Here is a 22,777-nt window from a genome sequence, read left to right on the forward strand (position 1 = left end):
CACCTTCGGTTTCCGCCGGTCCTTCTTGGGAGACACTCGCATCTGCTGGGGCTGCTGGTCCCGGGGGCAGCTCATGGTCACGTTGAAGCTCTCCACGTTTTGCTGCAGGTCCACGACCATCTGCGGGTCCGACTTCCTGCGGCACAGAGAAGGGGCTTCGTGGGGGCGAGCGCTGCAGGATGGTGCTCTGGCTCCTGGCAGGGGGCACTGGATCAGGGTCACCAGGCGGGAAGTGCAGGAGAGGGCATGGGAATGGGGGGGGGGGTCTCAGCTGGGTGGAGGCTGCAGCCTGCCTGGCCTCACTCACCGCCTCACAAAGACGTTCCCGATGCAGCCCGTCAGGTTGCTCAGGGCGCCGGTCTCTGGCAGACCGCCCAGCTGGAAGCGCAGCTGCTCCTCCTGGAGCCCCTGCCTGCTGGCGCCCTCGGCTGCCTGCGTGGCCTCCTGAAGCTCGTCGTCCACGTACAGCCGGACCCTGCAGAGGGAACGGGGCACATTAAAGGCAGGAGAAAGCTAGAGCCATGTGGCTGAGATGCCCCCTCCCCAGGCCGCAGGAGATCAGAGGCGAGACCATTTCCCCGACCCCCACCTCCCTGGCAGCGTTAAAGGACCTACCCGCTGGCATCACTGTAGACGGCGACGTAGTGGCTGGGGTTGTCTGCGTAGGTGTTTTGGGTGGTGAGCGCCGTCCTCAGCACCTCCAGGGCGAGCTGGCCGCTCTTCAGGGACACCTGGCACTTTCCTTCCTGAGGGGAAAGGACCAATGCCCCCCACATGCCCATTGTAACTATCCGGCAGTAGGGAGAGAAGGGACCATGCTCCACGCTCCCTGCCGGAGGGAGTTTTCCCGGGGGCCAGGCCGGCTGTGCAGGTTGCAGTGAGGAGAAGGGTACCGCTGGGGTGATGTGACCTCCGCTGGGCCGCATCTGGGGTCAGAGGGGTCTATCTCCAGCCAGGGATACAGACCCACTGGCACCCAGATCCCTGGGCCAAGGGACCGGGGGAGGATTTCATTGCTCCCAAACACATGGGGCAGATGTGCACAACCAACAGTCCTCTTGGAAACCAGAGATGCCCTCTCTGCTCTGCACTCCCCTCCCAGCTTTGCTAAATGATGGCTGAGGACAGATGAAGCCTTCTACCGCTTTAAAAGGGGGAAGGACACGCAGCTTTGGGGTGCACATCAGCTGCTCCAATGCCCCTGCTAACCCCAAATGAAGCAGGGTTGTGGTTTCGTCACAGCTGTATCAGAACCCCTTTCCCACTATAACACTGGTATAACCATCGTGTTTGCCCACCCTGGCTGTGGAGAAACACAGTCCCCTTTCCATGGGCTTAAGAAATACAGCAGAAGCAGATGTCTCCAATGCCACTGCATCTCCGGTCTGGAGATCCCCAAACCGGGCTGTTACTGAGGCACAGAGACCTCATGTCTCAGCACACGTGACAGTCACAGGTGGGGCTGAGAGCACTTGGCTTCTTGCAGGGTTGGGTTTTGTGGGGAGTAAAGAAGCAGAAACCTTGGTTCCTCCTTCCCCCTCTGCATCCCTGCTCAGCACGAGCACATTTGCACCACCCCCTCCTAAAGGGCTCAGGCACGAGTCCCCCCTGCAGGTGAAGTCACAGTGCCGGGACGCACGGGGCGCCTACCGCGGTGGCGTGGTAGTACAGCAGCCCGTCGCTCTGGCTCGTGCGGAAGCTGAAGCCCGTGTAGAAGTCTTGCAGCGGAGGCACGTTCTTCAGAGACAGCGTCAGGTACCCGTGGCCGTGGAGCTTCACCGAGCGCGCCACCTGACGGAGCGGGCGAGGACAGTCACAGCCCGTCTCTCTGGTCGGGGGCTCTTTACAGGCCAGCGGGGCAGGCACAGGGCGTCATTGAGAGCGGGGTGAGGAACAGCCTCCTTTTAGGCAGGCTGACAACAGGCGTTTGCAGCCATGCATGGGTGAGTTCATGGGTATAGCTCAGGAGAGCCTGTTCCCCTTCCCTGCCTGGCCACAGACTCTGTGTGTGACCTTCGCCTCTCTGCACGGGGGTAACGGCACTGCCATACAAGAGAGAGGCTGCAAGGTGGTGACAGGCCCCACCAATTCAAGAGGAGACTGGACAGTCACCTCGCTGGGGTCACCTAACCCCAGCTGTCTTCCTGCCTGGAGCGGAGGGGCTGGTCCCTTCCAGGCCCCCCCTGACATCTATCAATCAATCTATGAGTGTCCCACACAGAGCTCCACTTCTGCGTGTATTTTCTAACGGGGGCTCTGAGACCTCACTTAGGCTCCAAATATTTCCTCCGAGCCCCCTAACAGCCTGCCTTGCCTGGGATGCCCATCGGGGTCAGGCACCATGTACACGTGTGGAGTGACATGCCAGGAGCAGGGATGAGGGCAGCTGGGCCGTGCTTACCAGGAGGTCTGAGGTGCACCCGTAGCTCACGCCAGTCGTCGTCATGCGCTTCAGGTCGACGTATTTCCCGAGAGCCTTCAAGCCCTTCATGCAGCCCCGGATGGAGCCGCCCTTGGGGAAGATGGCCTTCAAGCTGAAAGGGAGGAATCTGTGGTGGGAATGGGGCTGCACCAGGGAAATGGCAAACGAGCCTGGCAGGATGCCTATGACACATGCCTGGGGACCACGGGCAGCTTCGTTTGTGGGCCAGGGGAGATGTGTGTGGAGCAAGCACCCTCTCCCACCCCAGGATGGGGACCTCAGGCTTGCCCAGAGGGGAGGAGGGGAGTACGAAACCCTGAGTCTGCCTGGGCTGTGCTGGAGAAGGGGAGAAGGTGCCACGTAAGCAGAGGCTGGGCTGGTTCTGCCGCGTGTGCAGCGCAAGCCGCGTCCCAAGGCTGCATTTGGCAAGGCCAGAGGGAGGTGCCATGCCCAGCTCACGAAGGGGGTGCAAACAGCAAGGAGAGGGGGTGATGCGCCTTCCTGCCCTACCCCCCTCCTTAGTCTCCCCGGGCCGCTCACCTCTCGGGCAGCACTGACATGGGCACGCCGCCCAGGTAGTAGGAGACGGCGTTCTCCAGGGAGTTCTCCTGCTCCACGATGAAGATGGTCGATCGCTCCAGACGCACCAGGATGCGCTTCTTGTTGTCCATTTTGAGCAGGTAGATCTGGACCTGCAAACCCAGGGGGACAGTGATATGCAACCTCGTGAGGCGGGGAGCAGGACTGAGCCCAAAGGCAGGCAGAGGTCCTGTGCCCGTGGGAGCATCTCTGCCAGTCCGAGCATCCTCCTCCCACTGCTGCAGCCCTCCCCAGCCGAATGCAGGGAAGAGCAGAGGTCTACGAGGGGAGCTCGTACCATCAGAGGCCAGCAGCCCAAGTCAGACCGGTGAGCCCTACACCGGTCTTGACAGGAAACCCAGTGCCAGGCTCTGCCATGAGAAGCCACCCCGAGATGCCAAGTCGCGGGGGCCCTGGCAGAGCCTGGAGCAGGCGCTTCCCTGTTCTTACCGCTTTGTTGGTGGTGCTGCTGACGGTGAGCAACGCCGGGCTGTTGCTGGACTCGGCCACTTTCAGGCCGTCGCTGAAGTCATAGTAAAGCACCAGCTTTCCATCCTGCACCGCCAGACACAGGAACTGGCCCTGCGGGGAAGGCAAGGCAAGCTGAACTCAGCCTCATCCCCTACCCACCATCATGGGGTTTGGAGACCCCAGTGCCGCTCTGCTGTCAGGCGAGGAACATGCTCCTGACCCTGATCCCCGTCCGTCCTTCTTGTCACTCCCCGGGGTCTGGGGAGCAGCTGATGGCTGCCACAGTGAGCACCCTGGGAGGAGGCCTATGAGCCTAGAGATGTGGTGGGAAAGGAAGCCGGGTTTCCCACAAAGGCACAGCCAGCATCATCTGTGACCTGGCACTGCACCGCCCTCACCAGGCTCCTCGTGCACCCTCATATGCAGCAGCACTGAAAGGGGAGCCCCCTTTGCTGTGTGGGCGCTGAGAGCCTAGCCCTCCAGCAGCCCCAAGCAAAACCACCCCTTGCCCTGCTCCAAACCCCTCTCCTATCCCCCTTCCAGCTGGCACACTGTCTGTACAGCCCAGCCATAATGGCTCTGGGGTGCAAAGGCCTGATGCAGCTCCCACAGCACAGCGAGACCCAGGTCAGGCCTGGGACGGCAGCACCAACGGGGTTCCTGGCTTGCACCCTCCTCTATGACTCCTTGCCAAGAGGCAGCTCATCTCAAAAGGGGCCAGCAATGGTGGGGAAGGGGCCGGGTGCTCGCCTCGTGCTCCAGGAAGAAGAGGATCCCGTTGTAGGAGACCACGCGCATTTCTTGCTCAAAGCGCTTGGTGGAGCCGATCTGGCTCTCAAATTTGATTTCGGCGTAGCCAGTGCCGTCGAAGTAGGAGCCGTCGGTCAGCCAGGGGTCACCCGTGGATTTGGACCTGTGCAGGGCGACAGGGGGGCTTGGAGCCTTGCCCTTTGGGTGAAACTTCAGTGGCCTCCCCGGGCCGCCTCGGGAGCCATTCCCAGCCAAGCACCGGGTCTCTTACCTTGCGCAGGGCTTCTCGGTGGCCGTGTCCAGGTCGAAGGTGTGGTGGAAGTTGTAGAGACTCACCACCTCCTCGTTCAGTGTGTCCAGCTCGATGCAGCCCTGGTAGCCAGGGTAGCGCAGCGTGGCCGGCGGCTGCAGGAGAGAAGCCGTCTAGGTGAGGGGCAGCGGGCAGAGATGCCCGGGCAGGGGCATGTGGAGCAGCGGACGGGACCCAGGATTGAGACTGGTAGGGAGAGTTGCCGTGGGGGAATGGTGCAGCTCCCAGCAGCTCGCAGCAGGCACGAGGCGGGAGGGAGTCAGGACCCTCCCGGGGAGGGGATTCACGGCCAGGCACGCTGCCTTACGGACCAGTGCAGCATGTGGCCGCGGGGCTGCTGCCTGCTCAGGACAGAGCCCAACATGCACTCCTGCCCCAGCTGGGTTGCCAAAGGCACGAGCCAGGAGAAACAATCCTCGCTGTATGGCAAAGCCTCATTCAGGGGAGCAGGGAGTGGGCCAAGCCCGAGGAGGTGACAGCACAGGCCACCCCCCTGGTAGAGGTCCTGAGAGCTACACACCGGGACCCCGAGGCCCCTCTCACCATGAAGCTGGAGGGGTAGCCGCCCACGTAGAAGACCATGCTGTGCAGATCGAAGTTGAACAGCCCCTGCTCCCCCTTGGCCACGCTGTCGCCTTTCGTCTCGTGCAGGGTTTGCTTCTCCATGGTCACCGACATGTGTCCGTACTGCAGGATCCTGTGTGCAGAGAGGGAGGGCCAGGACCAGGGTCAGTGCCAGGGGACAGGAACCCAGACTCCAGCATGAGCATCTCCAGACTGACCCAGGGACCGCAGCGCATCTAGAGCAGGAGGAATCATCCCACTGCCTTTGCATGTAGGCAGCCAAGCCCCGCAGCTCCTGTTTGCCTACAGCAGTCTGGGGCTTTACAAGTCTGTGCTAAGTGTCCCTGTCACCACAGCTGCTTAGACCTTTGTTCTGAGGAAGGAAGATGTGTGTCCTGGAGCGAAGAGAAAGCCTCTGCTTTCCAGACCCCCTCTGCCCCTTCACATAACCACGGCCCCGTGGAGCTCAGAAGGCATTTGGGTCCCTTTCTTCTATCTGAGATTTCATTCTACAGTCCCAGCCGCCTTTTGCAGCCCACAAGCTCAGTCTGAAGGCCCAACCTATGGCATCCTCTCCTCGTATCCCAAGCATGACCCTCACTTTGCTGCTGCCTCCCCTTGCTGGGAAATGCCGCCAGGCTTCATACCTGTTAATGCTGACCACGGCAAACTGCTCTCCGATCTCCTCGTCGATGGTCAGGAAGGTGGGCTCTTCATCTCCAAGCCGATAGACCCACTGCACCTTGCGGTCTTTGAGCACGACACCCATGTAGTCTCCAGTGCCCTGAAAGTAGAGCAAACAGACCCCCACAAAATCAGCTTTGAGCTTCCCGTGAGGCTCTCGGGGCTTCCCAGCCTAGAGCGCTGCCCGGGGCAAAATCTTCCAGGGTCACCGGAGGCTGCCTACAGCAACCCAGTGCCAAGCTAAGAGCACCTCCCCGCTGAAACCCAAACGATGCAGCACCAGCGGGGCCTGGCGTTTGCAAGTCAGAGGGATGGGCTCTGGGCAGCGATGGGTTCAAAGCAAAACATGCACGAGGGGCTGTTCAGGCAGTGGGGAGGGGGGGACATGGGCACACACGATGCTGCTGGCACTCTGGTAGCGAGCAGCATCTAGGGCAGTGGGAGAGGGCACTGGGCGTCTGCTCCCACCTCCCTTTGGCCCGTTCGGAGGATAAAGGCAGCATCCGGAGTGCCTTCTGCTCCGTGAGAACAGAAATGTCCTGCTCTCGGCACCCGGGCTGGAAAGCCCTTTCCAGGGGCAGGAGAAAGCAGGGGGCTAGACACCGTCTGGCTTGGCCCCTCCTTGGTTGGCATACGAGCGAGTGTCAAGGACCCCGCTCTGCTGGAAGACTTGTTACCCCCAGCCAGAGCTCTGTACTACCATGATCCCTGTTTCAGGGCAACCACCTCCAGCACATGCCCATCCTCGTGCTGGGTCCTCCAGCCATAGCCCTGCTTCTGCTCAGCATGCCAGCTCCCTGCCGCATGAGGAAGCGTTTCTGCGGGTGGCTCCTACCTCCTTGCTGCCCAAGTACAGCACGAAGCGCCCCACGTCGGGCCCACCCTGGCGCCGTGCCCGGGCGCTGGCGCTGCTGGGCTCCGGGTTCTGGATGTAGAACTTGAGCGAGGTGTACGCTGCCAGGTCCGGCAGGTCGCTCGGGGACCGGACCTGCACACCTGACTGCCCGTTGAACTTCATCGGCACCTTCACCTGGAGCAGGAGAAACCAAAGCCGAGGGCACTCGCTAACTGCAAGCAGGACCTGACCGCCACGAAGCACCACAGGGGAGAGACATGGGCTGCACAGAGCCCACCGCAGGGCAATCAAAAGCACAGGGAGCATCACGGAGACTCTACATTTCTTCCTCCACTTGTGTGTCAGCCTGAGCCAACTGTGTCGAGGCAGAAAGACAACCCTCCCGGGACAGACAGCATTCAGGGGATCCCACCGGGCCCCTCTCCCTCCGGTCCCTACCTTGCTGGCAGCATTCCTGGCCTGCGTGATGAGCTGGCGGATCCGCACAATGTTCTCGGACACGGTGGCGTTCTTGTTCTTCCGGTTCTCCAGGTTGCTCAGCTTGCCCAGCAGCAGCGGGATGGTGCTCTCCAAGCTCGACACTATGACATGTGGGGAGGCCGTGAGACAGACCCAAAGAGAGGGACCGCGAGGGTGACTGGTGACTATCAAGGCCCCAGGTGCACACCAAAGACACCAGTAAAGCAGCAGCAGCTGGTGGCGAGGCCCTGGGACAGGTGGACTGGTCTGGGAAGGCTCAGTGGGGGGACAAGAGGGCTTTAAAAATACAGGTGGAAGAGTGCAGCCAAGCCTGTATCCCAAGGGCAGGCAGACAGGGATTGACTGCCCACATTGCTAATGCTAGCACCCAACACTACCCTCTCATGAAGAGAGAGCCACGCTCAGCAGAGGTCTCACACAAAGGCCCCTGATGACTCCCCTGCCCCTTCCCCTGGCCCAGCTGCATCACCACTCACCCGACTTCTTGGCGTCCTGCACTGCCCGGTGCAAGTCCTCGTTCCTGAGGTCTCCGTACTGGTCCTTCCACTCATCCAGGTTCTTCTTCATGCTGTTCAGGGTGTCCTGCACCCGGGCGGCTGTCTCGTTGGCTTTCGCCGCCGCATCCTTGGCGCTCTGGATAGTCTCCTTTGTGCCATCTTTGAGAAGAAAGGAGAGGGGGCTCAAACACAGGCAGGGCCAGCAGGAAGGTCCCAGCCACAAGCTAAGGATAGGGGGGTAATGTGGTACCTCCTCACCAGCACGGGGTGGGCTGAAGGCAACGTCCCCTTGAGTATTAGAATGACCCAAGAGAACAAGCCTAAGCATTTAGTCCCTGCAAAGAGCTTTTCTCTGGAGATGCAGGTGGTAGGACAGGTCCTGACCAAGGCTGCAGATGGGAATGCGCGCTGCGGTCTCCTCCGTGCCTCTAGCAGCCACTCACCCACCTCACACAACAGCGTGGCCCTCTTTGCTCTGGGTTGCCGCAGGCCAGAGTGGAGCTGGCAGGAGAAGCTGGTGCCTCTCCTGTGCTCCACACAGCGTCGTACTTATGCCAGTGATTTCACAAGCATGCAGAGCCCACCAGCAATGCAGGGACTCTTCCTGGATGGTGCCCACTAGGAGCACGGACTCCACCTAAACTCCCCTCTTGCGATGCTGAGGACGCTTGTCCAGAAGAAGTGGCTGCCTATGAAGCACTCTGTCCAAATTTGCAGATGATACCAAATGATGGGGTAAAGTTAACACACCAGAGGATAGAGAACAAATCCAGGTGGATCTGGACAGGCTGGAAAAGTGGGTGGAAGAGAATAGGATGCAGTTCAAGAAGGACAAGTGCAAGGTGCTGCACCTGGGGAGAGGGAATCAGCAGCGCACTTACAGATGGGGGGAGGACCTTCTCAGCAGCACGCAGCGGAAAGGGATCTTGGAGTCACTGTTAACTCCAGGATGAACACGTGTTGCCAATGTGACAAAGCGATCAGTAAAGTTAACCGCACTTTATCGTGCATTAGCAGGTGCATGACCAACAGGTCCAAGGAAGTGATGCTTCCCCTCTATGCGCCACAGGCCGCAGTTGGAGTACTGTATCCAGTTTTGGGCGCTGCACTTCAAGAGGGATGTGGACAACTTTGAGAAGGTTCAGAGGAGGCCACTCATATGGTTAGGGGCCTGTAGGCAAAACCCTACGAGGAGAGATTGAGGGACACGGATCTCTTCAGCCTCTGCAAGAGAAGGCCAAGAGGTGATCTTGTGGCTACCTACAAATTCATCGGGAGGGGACAGCAAGGAATAGGAGATACTCTGTTTACCAGGGCAGCCCTTGGAGTAACTAGGAACAACGGCCACAAACTGACGGAGAGCAGATTTAGGTTAGACATCAGGAAGAACTTCGTTACAGTAAGGGTTGCTGAAATCTGGAATGGGCTTCCAAAGGAGGTGGTGCGCTCCCCTACCTTGGGGGTCTTTAAGAGGAGGCTGGACGTGCACCTGGATGGGGTCGTCTGACCCCAGCGCTCTTTCCTGCCCAGGGCAGGGGGTCGGACTCGACGATCTTCTGAGGTCCCTTCTGACCCAGATGTCTATGAATCTATGAACAAACCTTGGTCCACCTCCAGCATGTCCTGTACAGCTCGCAGCCGGGTCAGGAGCCGGTCCTTCCGCGCCCGCAGGTCAGTCACCTTCTCCCTGGCAGCCTGCAGCGTCCCTTTAATAGCTGGAACGAAGTGCACACATATTTGCCTCTGCCATCCCAGGGGTTTGAGCTACCTCCACTCAAAGCTGATGCACTGCCATGCCCTTCTCCCACCAAACACATGCAAACGCTTGGCAGAGCCATTTCCATGGCTGGAACTGCCCTTACGTCCACTGAGCTTCCTCTGCTCCTGCCTCACAGCTTCCTCGAGGGCGCTGCTATTCCTCTTCAGCTCTTTTGCTATGGCGGCAAGATCGCCCGACACAACACCCTGCAAACACAAGGATGCCTTACGCCCTGCCTGGGACGCAGTACGGGTGCAGGCCTGAGGCCCAAGCTTGGAAGAGGACACCCAGACCCTAGTTCTTGATCTCCATGGTTAAATGCTAGGCAAGGAGGCCATGCTGGTGGGAAAGCACTAGCCCCTCCAGTGTGCACGGGGTGGGACACAGGGAGAGGGAACAGTGGAGAGATGGCAGACTTGGGGCGTTTGCATTTGCAAAGCACTGCACCCTGAGACGGAAGTGGGAGTTGAAGCTGAAGCTTGGGGAATTGCAGAATAGGTGGTGATGTGCCCGGTCCAGACAAGCTAAGTGGGGGACGGGTTGTGAGTGCCCGGGGAAGGCGGGGGTCTACCAAGCTGGGCAGCTGCGCACCATGAGAGCCTCACTGGCAGCATCGGCGGCATCCGCAGCTGCTGTCTCCGCTTTCTTTACAGCCTCGATGATGCTGGCGTATGCATTGGAGGCATCGATCGCCCGCTGGATAAACCCATCCTGGTTTGTGCTCCGGATGATGCTGCATTTCAAGGCAAAGGGATGAAGCCGAGAAGCCCTGCAGGGCACCAAGGGCAGGCAGTGCCTGGCCAAGAGCACAGGCCCCTGGCCCCAGCCCCTCACTGGGACAGAGCCCCCATTTCAGGCTCCTTGGCAGCAGTCTGAACAGCTGCCTTTTACTGTCTGTCCTGGCCCATGAAGCCACACTCCCCGCCCCACCCTCCGGTCTGGGGTCCGCAGTACCCAAACCATGCTGGCTTCTCCTTGCCGCTGTCTGCAGCTCTTGGAGGAGGGAGGGGTGTGGGGCACAAGGGTCCTGGAGCTGAACCCTGCCTCTGTTGGCTATGGAAGGATCTCGCTGCTACCAGCAGCGGCTCAGAGTAGATCAATGGCCTGCGTTTGCTGTAGTGAAGGCCCCAGGCCTTCACCAATTGGCAAGACTACCTGGACAGATTGCGGGCGAGCTCATCCAGGAACCGGGCATGTTCCTCGGCGGCCTCGACCACTGGGATCTTGCTGCTGGCAGGAGAAAACTTCTTCACCCGCTCGGTCAGGGGATGCTTGGCACCGTCCAGCAGGGCCGCCAGCTTCTCGTAATCCTGCCGGGACACACAGCCCCCCCATAGGGGTGTTCATCCCCCTCGCTGCTGCACATACACCCGACGGTGGGAGACACCTTGCAGGGGTAGGACACTGATCCGCCATTGCTGCACCCCCATTAGCACCCCTTATTCCTTGCTTCTCTCTCCCAGCACCAGCCCCATCACACCCCATGTCTCCCTCCTCCCTCAGTCCTGCCTTGTACCCCAGGCTACCAGCAGCCTGCCCCAGACCATCACACTCTCCCCTGGAGCTTCTGAGCCGCTCACCTCCTTGGCGCGCTCAATCATCTGCAGGAGGTCTGAGACCTGGGCCAGTGAGTCCTCGGCCATGCGCAGCGTGTCCTGCACCAGCCCGTGCTGCTTCTGCAGCTCCTTTTTCTTTCGCTAGACACACACAGGTTGCAGGGAGTTAGGAACAGACATATCCCCGGTCATACAAGACCCAGAGCTTTGTGCTTCTGTGTTCAAAGGAAACCCTTCGGGTACCTGGCTCTCCTCCAAGTTGTTCCGATTCAGGCTGTTCAAGTCCTCCGTCTGCCTCGTTTTATTCACAGCCTCATTGAGAGCGTCACGGAGATCCATGAGCTCGGAGTTGTACTGAGTCAGTCGGTCTCTGATGTTGTTCACCAGGGCTTGGTTGGCCTCCCCTTTGCTATGCAACTCGTTCTTCACACGATGCAGCACTGAGGGAGGAGGAACTCAGTTTTAAACTCTCATTTCTCCAGGATCGTGGGGTCTTTTGCATGGTTCAGAAGGCTCTTGGCCCGACTATCATCTCAGTAAGGACCCAAGTGACCTAGTCCGAGGACTACATAACACAGATCATAGACCATCACCCAGTAGCTTCTGCACCTAGCTCCTACCCTCCGTCTGATCTACATCATCCAACCCTTGCATTATCCCAAAGCAATCTTGTCTTACTAAATGTGTAATTGTTGGTCCCTTTCAAGTTGTCCTGTATTTATTGTGTGAACTGTTCAGCTCAGTGGGAGGTGACATTATGCATCCAGTGTTAGTGTGTATAATATCTCCCAGGATGCTGTTACCTACGGTTTCTCAAGGGGTTTGGGTGACGGTGCTTTTTAGAAAGATGCCCTGATATGTTTTAAAGACTAAGGGGTAGAGAATCCACCACAAACCACGACAACGCAGGGGCGCTGCTACCCGCCCTGCTGAAAAAAAAAAAGCGGCACTATAAATCTAGTCCAAGTTGATCTAGTTCCAACTTCCCACTTCCAGCGGGACTGCTGTATGTATGCTGTTTTCCATTAGATTAAAGAGCCATTTGCTATCAGAAATCTCTTCCCACGGTTCCCCTAATCTGCATCTGGGTCACCCCAGTGGAGAGCAGAATGTGACTCCCGGCGCTTGCGAGAGTCTCGTTTGGGCAGAGCAGCCCGCTCCAACGCAAAACGCCCCGGGCATCCGCAAACACCACGTGTGTCCCAGCAGGGAGCGGCACATTTCTAATGCTGCCGTTCTGGCTGACCTGAGTGAACGGGGAACACGGAGACAGACGTGCGAGAGGAAAACGAGCAAACGTGGTCATTTCCTGCCGTCATGCAGAAGCGTTAAGCTATTCAAGTTAAAATGCAATTTATTTTTTAAAGCCCGAGTCCTGACAATCCAGGAGCTTGCTTAGACAGAGGAGCTAAAAATCTGTCTGGACTCCTAGTAAAGGCCAATTGCCGGCACTTCTGAACAGCTCTGACTTGCAGAAGAGAAGAAAATGGAACTATTATAAATTAATGTCCTTCTGCCGTGCTCCACTCTCCCAGCCAAGGAACTGGCTACAAAAGCTAGTCAGGCCTGCTCAACTGAACAGGACAGCTCTCCCAAAAGAGGGGACGATGAGGGGCGGGGGGATACCGAAAGGGAACAGCACAGAGAACAGCATTTGCAAGGATGCTTTTGGGCCAGGATGCTCTGAGCTGTGCCAGCCGAGCTCCACTTACATTTCTGTGCCTCCTCCTCCTCGTTCTCTGCCAGCCCTCGCTGGCTGCTGAAATCCCGCTCCCTCATCTCCTTCAGCATCCTCTCCACCTCGGCCATCTTCTGCCGGAACTCCTCTGTGGACGTGGCGCTGACATTGCCCGTCCCAAACATGTCCATCTGCTGCCCCAGCTCTGCAGAGGAAGCGACCGCGGTGACCTGCTGGCTTCAGCTACAAAAGCCGGTTACTTTTCTATCCCCCGACCCTTGAAAAAGCCTCCCCTCTTCCATAAAACACCAGCTAGGATTCATTGGCTGCTAGGATTCATTCCCTGTCCCTTGCCCTTTATCCAAAGACCTTGAAGTCTATAGGACTCTACACTGACGCTACTTTTGAATTCCCCTCAATCCAGCAAGAACATGGTACGTGGGGCAGGGAAAAGCCAAGCCGGTGATAACTTTCTCACTTACCCTGAATGCTGTTCTGAATACTTCGAATATTCAGCAAGAGCTGCTGCGCTCGCTGGTAGGTGTTTTTTGTGTGCTCGTCCAGAGAGTTTGCTTTCCTGTGCGTCATGGTCATCTAAAATAAAAGGCTGCTTTACTTGAAGCTTTCAATTAGACCCGATCTGACCCAAGATGTGGGGAAAGACAGACCTGGAAGGGGATCTGGGAATAGACAGCTTTTGAGACCAGCTAACTGGAACAGTTGTTTCTTGCAGGGATTTTCACACATGCTGCACCCTGCTATGATTTAGCTTCATGGGTGCATAGATGTTAGTGAGACCAACACGGCTACAACCTAAACCCCTGCTAGATGTTAGTGAGAAATTCTGTTCAAAAGATCTCAAGATCATAGTCGCCAGAAATTGTCTGTGCTAATTAACACCACAGCAAAGGTTGTCATCCAGGGCTGAAAGAACCCACCTATTCATTATATCACAGCAGAAAATAGGGCAGCTGCCAGCTACTTGGCGTTTGTGTGTGCATGTACAGAAATGCAAAGCTACGTCATGCCGGACAGGCACAGGGGATTGTTTTGCACACAGTTACTTCAAGCGTGCATCGCCGATGTGCAACTGCACAGATGTTCCTGCATGCCACTTGGTTTAAGAAATGGACCCTGACTCTTGCTTAGATGGTCAGGTCTTTGGGGCACAGACTGCTCTTTATTCGATTCGGACACAGACTCTAGTGAAAAACCCCCCCACACAACAGGGTCTTTATCCCTGAGCGAAGCCTCAGAGGGTTTCTACAAGACAAACAGAAAGATAATTTGCTGGCGAGGTCAGGACCCCTTCCAGCCAAAGTGCAGTGCGTCCTCGAGGGGATACAGGTTTGTTTCTGTTCTCTCCCCGCAGGCTTGCTCTGTAAAATGATGCTTGATAAGCTTTATTTCAGCTGGTTAGGGTTAGAGCAGCTTGAAAAGTAAATACAGATGAATGAGTGGCTGCGTGCTCCTTTAAAAACAAAAGCACTTGAGGAGAAACAGGGTAGTCAGGGAGTGGGCTTCCAGCTCTTTGGACAGAGAGGGGATCTCATGGCTCTGACGGGGCCAGGACAGAGTCCTGCATGGGATGCTGACCCGGCAGGGGGGAGTGGGGAGAAGAGCCCATGTGTGCAGTGCTATCAGCAGGGGACGGGGACTGAGCTTGCCTTGTGTTGCAGCGCGTTCAGGTCCTGAGTGAGGTCCCTGTTCTCTTCCACCAGCTCCTCGGCCCGTTGTCGGACCCCGCTCATGGATCTCTGGTGCTTGCGCAGGTGGTTCTGAAAGAGAGGCGCGGGGCCGGCAATCAGACAGACGGGACCAAAAGCCCTGAGAAAGGCGGGGGCAGCCCAAAGACTGCGTCGAAGGCTTCACGTACCGCGAGGGTCTCCATGGTGTTCTTCAGACCGTGCAGCCGGGCCCAAGCGATGGAGCTGGCATTCAGGTTAATCAGCTGATTCCTGATGGTGGGGAAGGAGGCCTCGATCTTTCGGAGGTCTTCCAGAAGGAGAAGCACGCAGGTGTCGCAGACTGTCCATGCAGAGAAACGGTGAGGTAAGGACACTGATGTGCCATGTCTCATCTTGTATGATGGCAACTCCCTCCATCTCCCTTTTTCCCATGACCACAGTGAGTACACGGTGCTATAAAGCTAAGGAGGAGCCCCTGTCCCCCAAACCTGAGCTCTTAGCCAGATTGCCAGTCTGGGGTGGGTGTGAATGAGGGGTCCTTGGTCACATTTGTTCCTGGGTCAGGAAGGATCAGGATTTCTGAGTGCTTGTCCAGGTAGGAATGGGCTGGGAGGTCGTCACCACCATGTGGGGCAAATGCAATGGCAACACTATAAGGGATGGGCTTGATGAGAGAAGTCAGGACAGTGGGCCTGGTCTGGGTCTCACTGCAGCTTCTCACCTGTAAGACCCACGTGTGAGGCCAATAAAATTACCCCAGGGCTGAGATCAACATCAAGCCCAGCTCACAGCTGGTCTACCCCATCCTTTTGCTAGCTGTTTTGGGGCAGCCAAAACCAAGGGTGCGCCCTGTATTCGTGCTCCTTTCAGGCACCCCTGTACTAGAGGGACAAGGCTGAGATCCTGCATCATGTCACGGGTGGTGTCCCTCTATTACGCGAGCACAAAGCTGCTGCAGCCCGTCTCCTCTGAGGCACCCGGGCTTTGTTTCCAGTCTGGACCAAACTTTGTCACTGTTGAAGTTATACCAAAAACCCCAGGAATTTTCCAGGGAGGAGAGGGGCGAACAGGGACGACTGGAAGAGGCTCGCACTGAAAAAGTCGCCTGGTCCCACCATGGTAGGGCAGAAGGATGCTACTGACCTTCACACCTCACGCTGTCTGGGCCGCTGGCTACGGGGATTTCGTACTGCTGTATGCAGGTGTCACACTGCTTCCCTGTCAGGCCACTCGGGCATGTGCACTCCCCCGTCCGGGGGTCGCAGGCCCCCCCTTTGCACTGACACTCTGCCAGGAGAAAAGAGGAGGCTGCAGTAGCTCTGCCAAGGGCCCTGATCCCATGATCCCGCCCTGCCCTCACGGGTCCCCTGGGGAGGAAACGGCAGGACCCCACTGCAGCACGGCAGCCCTCCTGCACAGCAAGCAATCACAAGTTCAGTCATTTCGTTATTGAAGCCTAATGCTCAGAAAAGCCTCCGGGACATGGGCTGAAGGACGGGCAAATACTTTGGGACTTGCCTACCTCTGCACATGGCACGGGCCAGCCAGGCGGCTGTATGTGCAAAGAGTCTTATTGAGCCACTGGGGCTAGGATTTGCAATACGATAAACTGCATGTGCGGATGGACAGGAGCTCCAAGGAGCCATGCAGATGCACCGTGGGGGCTGATCTGTGCCCGCAGTGCCCAGGGCACTGAGTGCTCTGCCAAGCCTAAAGTGAAATTACAACAAGGGACCGAGTGTCTCCGCACAGTCTGGAGCGATGCTCTGCTCTCACAGCCTGGATGCATCCCAGCACTGCCGTGGAAGAACCCCACGGCCCCTGGCTTTCAAGGAGCGGGAAGTGGGTGCTTTGGCACTGTAGCAGAGCCGGAGAGGCAGCCCCGGGGCACTCAGATGTCCCTCCTAGGAGACGCGGGAGCAGCAGAGAAACACACTCACTTGTGCAGCCATTCTCGCCCAGGCCCCAGTAGCCAGGTGCGCACTGGTGGCAACGGGCCCCGTTGACCCCGGGCTGGCAGCTGCACTGACCGGTCTGCGTGTGGCAGCTCGCTCCCAGGGACCCGACGTCGCAGTCGCATCTCCGGCAGCCCGAGCAGCTGTCGTAGCCGTAGTACCCCTCCTAGGGAAAGCCAGAGCAGTAAGCTCCCTGCACGGGTGCCCTGGGGAGCAGAGGCGGTGGGAGGACACGCCAGCTTTTCAGCCTCCAGACTCCTTTCACGTAATGCTCACAGTGGCCAAGGGGAGCCCGAGTCTCAGCTCTGTTTTCCAAGCATTTCTCCTGGCTTGGAGTTAAAACATGTGACAGACAAAGACTAAAGCGGTGGGAAGGATGCTCCGATTTGGTGAACTTCTCTGTTCACCCCTGGCCAAAAGGCTTGTGGGGGAACTAGGATCACCAGAGCTCACCCTAGAGTGGCAACTTAAGTCCTCAAAGCTGCAGTTAAACCCACACCAAGTCTCTTTCCTCGTGCAACAGGCCAGCACTGAGGGGAATGCTAGGGTTAGACAAGACCTCAGGGGTCATCTGCACCACCCCGCACATGAATACTCCTGAATGGTCCCTGGCCAATGTTCATCTGTTCTCTGAGCACTGAACCATCCATGCTGGGACTGCAAGCCTGATGCTCTACCACTGAGCTACCTGGAGCCTGCATATACCAGGTACCTGCCAGGCTGTAGGCACACACACGAACCCACCCCATAGCCATCCAGCCAGCTCAGCAGCCACTGACACCCTGTCTCTGCCCCGGGACTGCCTGGGTCCTGTAGCACAGGACGGCTGGAAGAGGAGCGAGTGCAGGGTGAGCCCGGGGTGACCCGTAACCCATGCTGGAAAGCCCACCCGGAGCGCACAGCGACCACCGCAGCTTTCATGGCGCGCGGGGGGACCCAGCGGTTGGTTTTACCTGACAGCGGTCGCAGTGCTGACCTGTCACTCCCGCTTTACAGAGGCACCGGCCCGTTCGGGGGTCGCACGACTCGGTCCCGCAAGGCGAACAGCTGCACACTGTCAGGGGAAATGACACCCGTTTGCAAGACAAATGACACAGGTGAACAACTCCAGCCCCTGGCTCCAGTGGGTTTGATGTGATCTGAGAGGTAGGTCCCCACGCCCCCCACAGCTAGATGAAAGAAGAAAGATGTGCTCTCTTCTCTAGAGCGACAAGCTGTTAGTCACAAGGCCACCTCTCTCCATTGCACTTTCCTGCTATTTGGTGGGGCTGTGACCTCCAGCAGTATCAATACATCCTGCAAACTCAAGCTCCTGGAGGAGCTGTCACCAGCTGGGTGCCGTGTGCTATTGCCTGTGTGACCCCTGTGCAACAAGTGCTCTGCTGCCAGCTGACACTTTTCAAACGCTGCACAAAGCAGGGTTTGCATGCTGGAGAAAGGGGGACTGGCTATGGACTGGAAGGACCTGAGTTTGATCCCAGGTAAGAGCAGTGGGTTTCCACCTCCCACCCACCCAGCCTCCCATCCAGTGGGTACCGGGAACTGCCCTGGGGTAAAGGTGGCCATAGCAAGGTGCTGACCACATCACCTCCTCCTCGTGCCAAGGTTAAAGAAACAATGAAGCCCTGCTTCCATGGGCCTCAATTGTCAATAAATGGGATATCTTTACTTTCATTATTGGAGCCAGGCCAGGCTGTCAGCTCGGGGAGGAGCAGCTGGGTAACACCCCTGGGCACCCAGATACAGTGACAGCCCCTTCCCCACAAATGCTGGAGCCATGTGGCTGGGTCCCTGCCCTGTGCGACACTCACATGTGCAGTTCTTGGCCTCCACCGCATCGCCGTGGTAGCCCGGGGCGCACAGCTCGCAGCGCGGCCCCGCTGTGTGGTGCATGCAGCCGGAGCAGGCGCCGGTCAGTGGGTCGCAGTCGCTGAACAGCATGTTGGGGTCCGTGTTCCCGCTGCAATCGCAGGGCTGGCAGAAGCTGCCGATCACCAGGGGATTGCCATAGTAACCCGGGGCACATCTGCAGAAGCACAGCGCGTTGAGAGGGAGCATCCCCTCCCCGCCAGCCCCATCGAAGGCAGACGGCACAGCTGAATACAGCCTCTGCCCACCCAGAGATCCTCAGTGGGGCTCCCGCCACCCCAGGGAGGGTCGTTATCGCCGGTTCAGAGATGGGCAGCTGAGGTGAAGAATGGCTCCGTGCCCTGTTTGCGGTGACATGGCACCTCAGTGATGGGGGCACAGACTGGCCATCCCCATGAAGCCCGTGGGGACTCATCAATACCCAGCTGCAGCTGATCCTGAACCACCTTGCAACCCTGCCTCTGGGAGCAGGGAGGTGCAGCCTGGCCTAGCACACAAGAGCCAAAGCGAAGCCGCTCGTTTGGTGGATCAGAACAAGCCGCCCCCTCTCCAGCCCCTCTGGTCTCTTGGAGGCTGTGGGAACTTCCTTCTGCCCCCGAAAAAGGCAGCCCGGGAGTGCCAGGCGAGGCAGGCCTTACCGTTCGCACATGGCTCCAGCGTAGCCGGTCTTGCACAGACACTGCATGGTGGAGCCCTTGCGGATACACCCGACGGCAAAACTGGAACCAGGGACAGACAGAGGGGAAATGTCACCTCCCCTGCTCCAAGGAACAGCACCTGGAAACAGGCCGTTCCTCCCTGCACAGCAGCACAGAGCAGCTGACCTGCCCACCCCTGCAGTACAGACTGGGGCTGAAATGTCACCAGGATTACGTCCATGACCCTTGAGAGGATGAATCCTGCCTGCAGGCAGAAAACCCTCTGGCCTTTCTCCAACCCCATCTTGACAAGCATTAATAGGAAGGGTGTAGCATCCTCTTCCCATGAGAAGCTACCAAGGAGGAATGCACAAAAGAAGCTCCCTCAAGCCCAGGGAAGAAGTCAGAGCACCCTGGGAGAGAAAAGCAGGAGAGGGGGCTTATTGGGAGCTGCTTACTTGTTGGAAGCCACTGAGAGAGGACACGGGCACCCCACGCACTGCAGCAGCCCCTCTGGGGAGTAGCTATCCACGTAGCCATCCTTGCACCGCTCGCAGCGGTTGCCCTCCGTGTTGTGCTGGCAGTTCTGCAAGGACAAGATGCCCAGGCATAATCAGAGTCCTCCAAGAGAGCGTGCGATGGGATGAGTTTCTGGAGCTTCACACCCTCCAGACAAGGAGGGTGTTGGGGCTCTGGCAGTGACAATGAGAAGCGACTCCACTAGAGAGCTGGGTCCTGAACCCCACTCCCAGCAGAGCTGCCTTTCAACATAAACTGCCTTGAAGACAATAAATCCCCTGGAAAAGGCACATGGATTTCTGTAAATCCAGACTATAACCTGTTCTGCCAGCTCCTGGTTGGGTCGTATTGGAAAGAACCATTGAGCCGGCTGCGTTAAAGCTTCAGTTCCTAGGCAATCTACTTACGATGCAGATCCCAGACCCTGGGAGACACTGATCGGAGTGGCCATTGCAATGGCATGGAACGCATTTCCCCAAGAAGAGACCCTTGGTGTCCCGGTAATAGCCTGGAGCACATTCCTAGAGACAGAGAGGGTGGTGACGACGTGAAACATAGCCCAGACACATGTAGGTAGAGTTGACAGATCGACCAAAGGGTCCTCCACTATACTGATGCCAAGGCAAGGTTCATAGCAAACAAGGCTGAACATGCATATGGGGGTGAGAGATGGGGCACACATGCAACATGGTTTACCAGGAGCATAGGGAACAGTTCCAACACCACCGGGGGCAGCTCAGGTTGGAGAGATTAGCCCGTCAGGGTTGGCTTTGGACTCTTCCTGGTGTCCTATCCCACAATGAGGCATGTCCCACCCTACCTGCTAGGTGCAGCACTGCCAGCAAGTGAAGTCCTAGGCCCTCAGTTACATTGTCTGAGTACAGTGCCTACAAACCCCTCCCTTATGCTGGAGACAGGACTTCACCTCTTCAACCTACCTGGCAGGAATCTCCCCTGTAATTGGCCGGACACAAGCACAGCTCCACATTGCTGGCTCGAATGCCCACAGCAGAGTCCGTGACGGTCTCCAAGGTGACCCGCCGCAGGAAGATGGACGAGGAGATTTGGGAGAAGAGTGCCCTGATCTGGAGCTGCTCTAGGTTGGCCAGCACCATCATGAGCTCCTCCCTGGACACCGGGTTGTGTGTCTCTGTGTGTCTGAAGTTACCCTGGTGAGAAGAGGGAAGCTCTGGCATTAACCTGCAGTAAAGCGCAAGCCTGCAATTTCTGATTCTGTCCCTTGCAAAAAGGCTAATCAACTGGGCAAGCAGTCTGAGCACCCCCTAAGCCCTGGAAGGCCATGCAGGCAATGCTGGATAGAACCTGGGTCTTCATAAACAGCTGCTCGGATGCCTCCCCTTGCACTGAAAAAATCAGAGCTGAAAACTTGCAGTAGTTCTGTCTCCCTGCACCCCACTGGAAGCCGGCTTCCAAGGCAGTGATTTCCCATTTCCCACAGGAGCCACACAGGGACAGCTCCTGTCACAAGCGGCTTCTCTTGGGTGCTGGGCAGTGGCCACATGATCCCTAGAACACACCACCGCTGGCAGAGGGGAAGGTCTGGTCCAATGCAAACCCCCAATCCATGGGAGCCCTAGCTCCACGTACCTGTGTGCATCAACTCACCTCCACCAGCTGCAGCTGGCCTCTGTGCACATCTCCAGGGGGTGGGTAAGTGTCTTCCCGAAACATGATGCTCATTTGGTTTCCCTGGGGAAAGCAAAGAGGTGTCCTGTGAGCCTGGAAGCCCCAGTTATGCTGTAGAAACCATCGCACAAGGCAGACGGGGCTTCACTGGCTGTACCTTCAGGATGACATCCGGGCGGGACTCCATGGGAACGAACACGTCGCCCCGTCTGGCATCTGAATGGAGCTCGTAACGCAGGTGCCCACCATAGGAGGAGACCTGGGGAAAGAGCCAAAGAGTACAGGCAAGGCATGGCATGCTACAGAAACTCAGCCAGCTGATGTGTCTGGTGGTCAGAGTGACACCAAACCAGGCAGCGAGGCCGGGTCAGGCACATGCTCTCTTACCCGGTCCCCAAGGTAGGAGCTGTGAGGGGAGCAGGACTACAAGGGGAGCAGGTGCCCTGCCTGTGCCCTGCCACCTCAGCCAATGCGAGGGTGCCAGGCAGCGAGGCCGGGTCAGGCACACGCTCTCTTACCCGGTCCCCAAGGTAGGAGCTGGGTGCCTGCCAGTTCAGCTCCTGGTAGACCTCAAGAAGGTACTTGAGATCGGCATGTACCAGGTCTTCTTCTGCTCTCAGAGAGGTGCCCACTTCTTGGCGGTCGCTGCTGAGCAGACGCCAGCCATTCATGTCGGAGAACTAGGAGAAAAGGGGGCAGAACTGTGAGACGGGTCCAGCCTGGGTCCCCTGGGCAGGGGCAGCTCTGGGTGCAGGCTCCTTGGAGAAATCCCATCTATTCCTGGTCTTCTACTGAAGCCGATTTGCTCAAGTCACTGATTTGAGGCTGATTTGCAGCCTCAGAACAGCCCCTATGACTCCTGCACCACTAGCATGCCCAAGGAACTTTCTGAGATCCACCACAACCCCCAATGCAAAGGATGCCAGGGTTCAACAGCTGAGGGCACAACAAGAACTAGTCTTCCTTTCCACCACCCACCACCCCTTCATGCTGCATAGCTGCATTCAGCTAGCGCAGAACTCAGGGAGGACACAAGCTTTGGTGACAGGGCCTGGGGTCCTGGAGAAGGAGAACCCCACAGGACAGAGCAGAAAGGATCCCCCAGCCCAGCCCCTAGTCACCTCTACTCGGTATTTCTCAGCACTGTGGCAGCGATCAGTCGCCCCGAAGCAGAAACACTTGGTGCATCCCTTGGGGTTGTCTGCATCCAGCAAGAAGGTCCCCAAGCGGCACTGGTCACACCTTGGGCCTTCCACGTTTTCCTGGAAGAGAAGCAAACTGTGGGCCTGTTGGGTTCCTCCTGCGGTGTCTGTGGGAACAGGCAGGCCGGCTGCAGGTAGAGCAGCCCTCAAGAGCGAACCAGGTGCCCTGAGCCAGCGTCCTGTGTCACAGCGCTGATCCATCCCTCCTCTGCCCACTGCCAGGATGTAACCCCTTGTCCCATCACCACGATGCACAAGTTCCCTGAGGGTTGAGTCACCCTCCGGCCATGCTGGGCACATCACTGACACTGTCGCTCTTTGGCATCAGAGGGGAGAGTGACCCGCGTGCTCCACATAGACGATTTTCAACTGAACAGCCCCCCCCAGCCTTGCCCGCAGCCATAAGCTGCCGTGCAACTGAACAGCACCCCCCAGCCTTGCCCGCAGCCATAAGCTGCCCACCCCTTCCATGCCAGCCCTCCCAAGCAGACGAGCCTCGTTGGACTGACCTTGCAGTGGCACTGCCCAGTGACTGGATCGCACACGCTGGCCTCCGTCCCTGCTGGGTGACAATTGCAGCTCCTGCAGTCTGGGAAGTGGTAGTAGCCAGGGGCGCAGAGGTTGCACCGCCGCCCTATTACATTGGGCTTGCA

At 57.9% G+C, this 22,777-nt stretch overlaps 1 protein-coding gene across 1 annotated transcript in view; it reads right to left on the reverse strand.

Annotated features, from left to right (window-relative positions):
- Positions 1–22,777, reverse strand: part of LAMA5 (laminin subunit alpha 5) — a 118,120-nt gene that overhangs the window by 6,233 nt on the left and 89,110 nt on the right. The window contains exons 36-72 of the mRNA XM_025206843.1: positions 22,634–22,777; positions 22,044–22,184; positions 21,441–21,602; positions 21,080–21,181; positions 20,902–20,985; positions 20,214–20,444; positions 19,683–19,796; positions 19,215–19,342; positions 18,757–18,837; positions 18,061–18,275; positions 17,203–17,303; positions 16,235–16,415; positions 15,438–15,581; positions 14,483–14,634; positions 14,274–14,384; positions 13,089–13,200; positions 12,641–12,811; positions 11,172–11,368; positions 10,953–11,069; positions 10,528–10,682; positions 9,964–10,105; positions 9,476–9,578; positions 9,215–9,328; positions 7,593–7,772; positions 7,075–7,217; positions 6,616–6,810; positions 5,744–5,880; positions 5,076–5,229; positions 4,494–4,627; positions 4,223–4,385; positions 3,452–3,583; positions 2,963–3,114; positions 2,402–2,534; positions 1,651–1,791; positions 616–746; positions 308–475; positions 4–136 (exon numbers count right to left, since the gene is read on the reverse strand). Of these exons, the coding sequence (XP_025062628.1) occupies positions 4–136; positions 308–475; positions 616–746; positions 1,651–1,791; positions 2,402–2,534; positions 2,963–3,114; positions 3,452–3,583; positions 4,223–4,385; positions 4,494–4,627; positions 5,076–5,229; positions 5,744–5,880; positions 6,616–6,810; positions 7,075–7,217; positions 7,593–7,772; positions 9,215–9,328; positions 9,476–9,578; positions 9,964–10,105; positions 10,528–10,682; positions 10,953–11,069; positions 11,172–11,368; positions 12,641–12,811; positions 13,089–13,200; positions 14,274–14,384; positions 14,483–14,634; positions 15,438–15,581; positions 16,235–16,415; positions 17,203–17,303; positions 18,061–18,275; positions 18,757–18,837; positions 19,215–19,342; positions 19,683–19,796; positions 20,214–20,444; positions 20,902–20,985; positions 21,080–21,181; positions 21,441–21,602; positions 22,044–22,184; positions 22,634–22,777 (5,298 nt within the window). The remainder of the gene's footprint in view (positions 1–3; positions 137–307; positions 476–615; positions 747–1,650; positions 1,792–2,401; positions 2,535–2,962; positions 3,115–3,451; positions 3,584–4,222; positions 4,386–4,493; positions 4,628–5,075; positions 5,230–5,743; positions 5,881–6,615; positions 6,811–7,074; positions 7,218–7,592; positions 7,773–9,214; positions 9,329–9,475; positions 9,579–9,963; positions 10,106–10,527; positions 10,683–10,952; positions 11,070–11,171; positions 11,369–12,640; positions 12,812–13,088; positions 13,201–14,273; positions 14,385–14,482; positions 14,635–15,437; positions 15,582–16,234; positions 16,416–17,202; positions 17,304–18,060; positions 18,276–18,756; positions 18,838–19,214; positions 19,343–19,682; positions 19,797–20,213; positions 20,445–20,901; positions 20,986–21,079; positions 21,182–21,440; positions 21,603–22,043; positions 22,185–22,633) is intronic.

Source organism: Alligator sinensis, unplaced genomic scaffold, assembly GCF_000455745.1.
Source record: "Alligator sinensis unplaced genomic scaffold, ASM45574v1 scaffold1046_1, whole genome shotgun sequence".
Lineage (NCBI taxonomy): Eukaryota > Metazoa > Chordata > Crocodylia > Alligatoridae > Alligator > Alligator sinensis.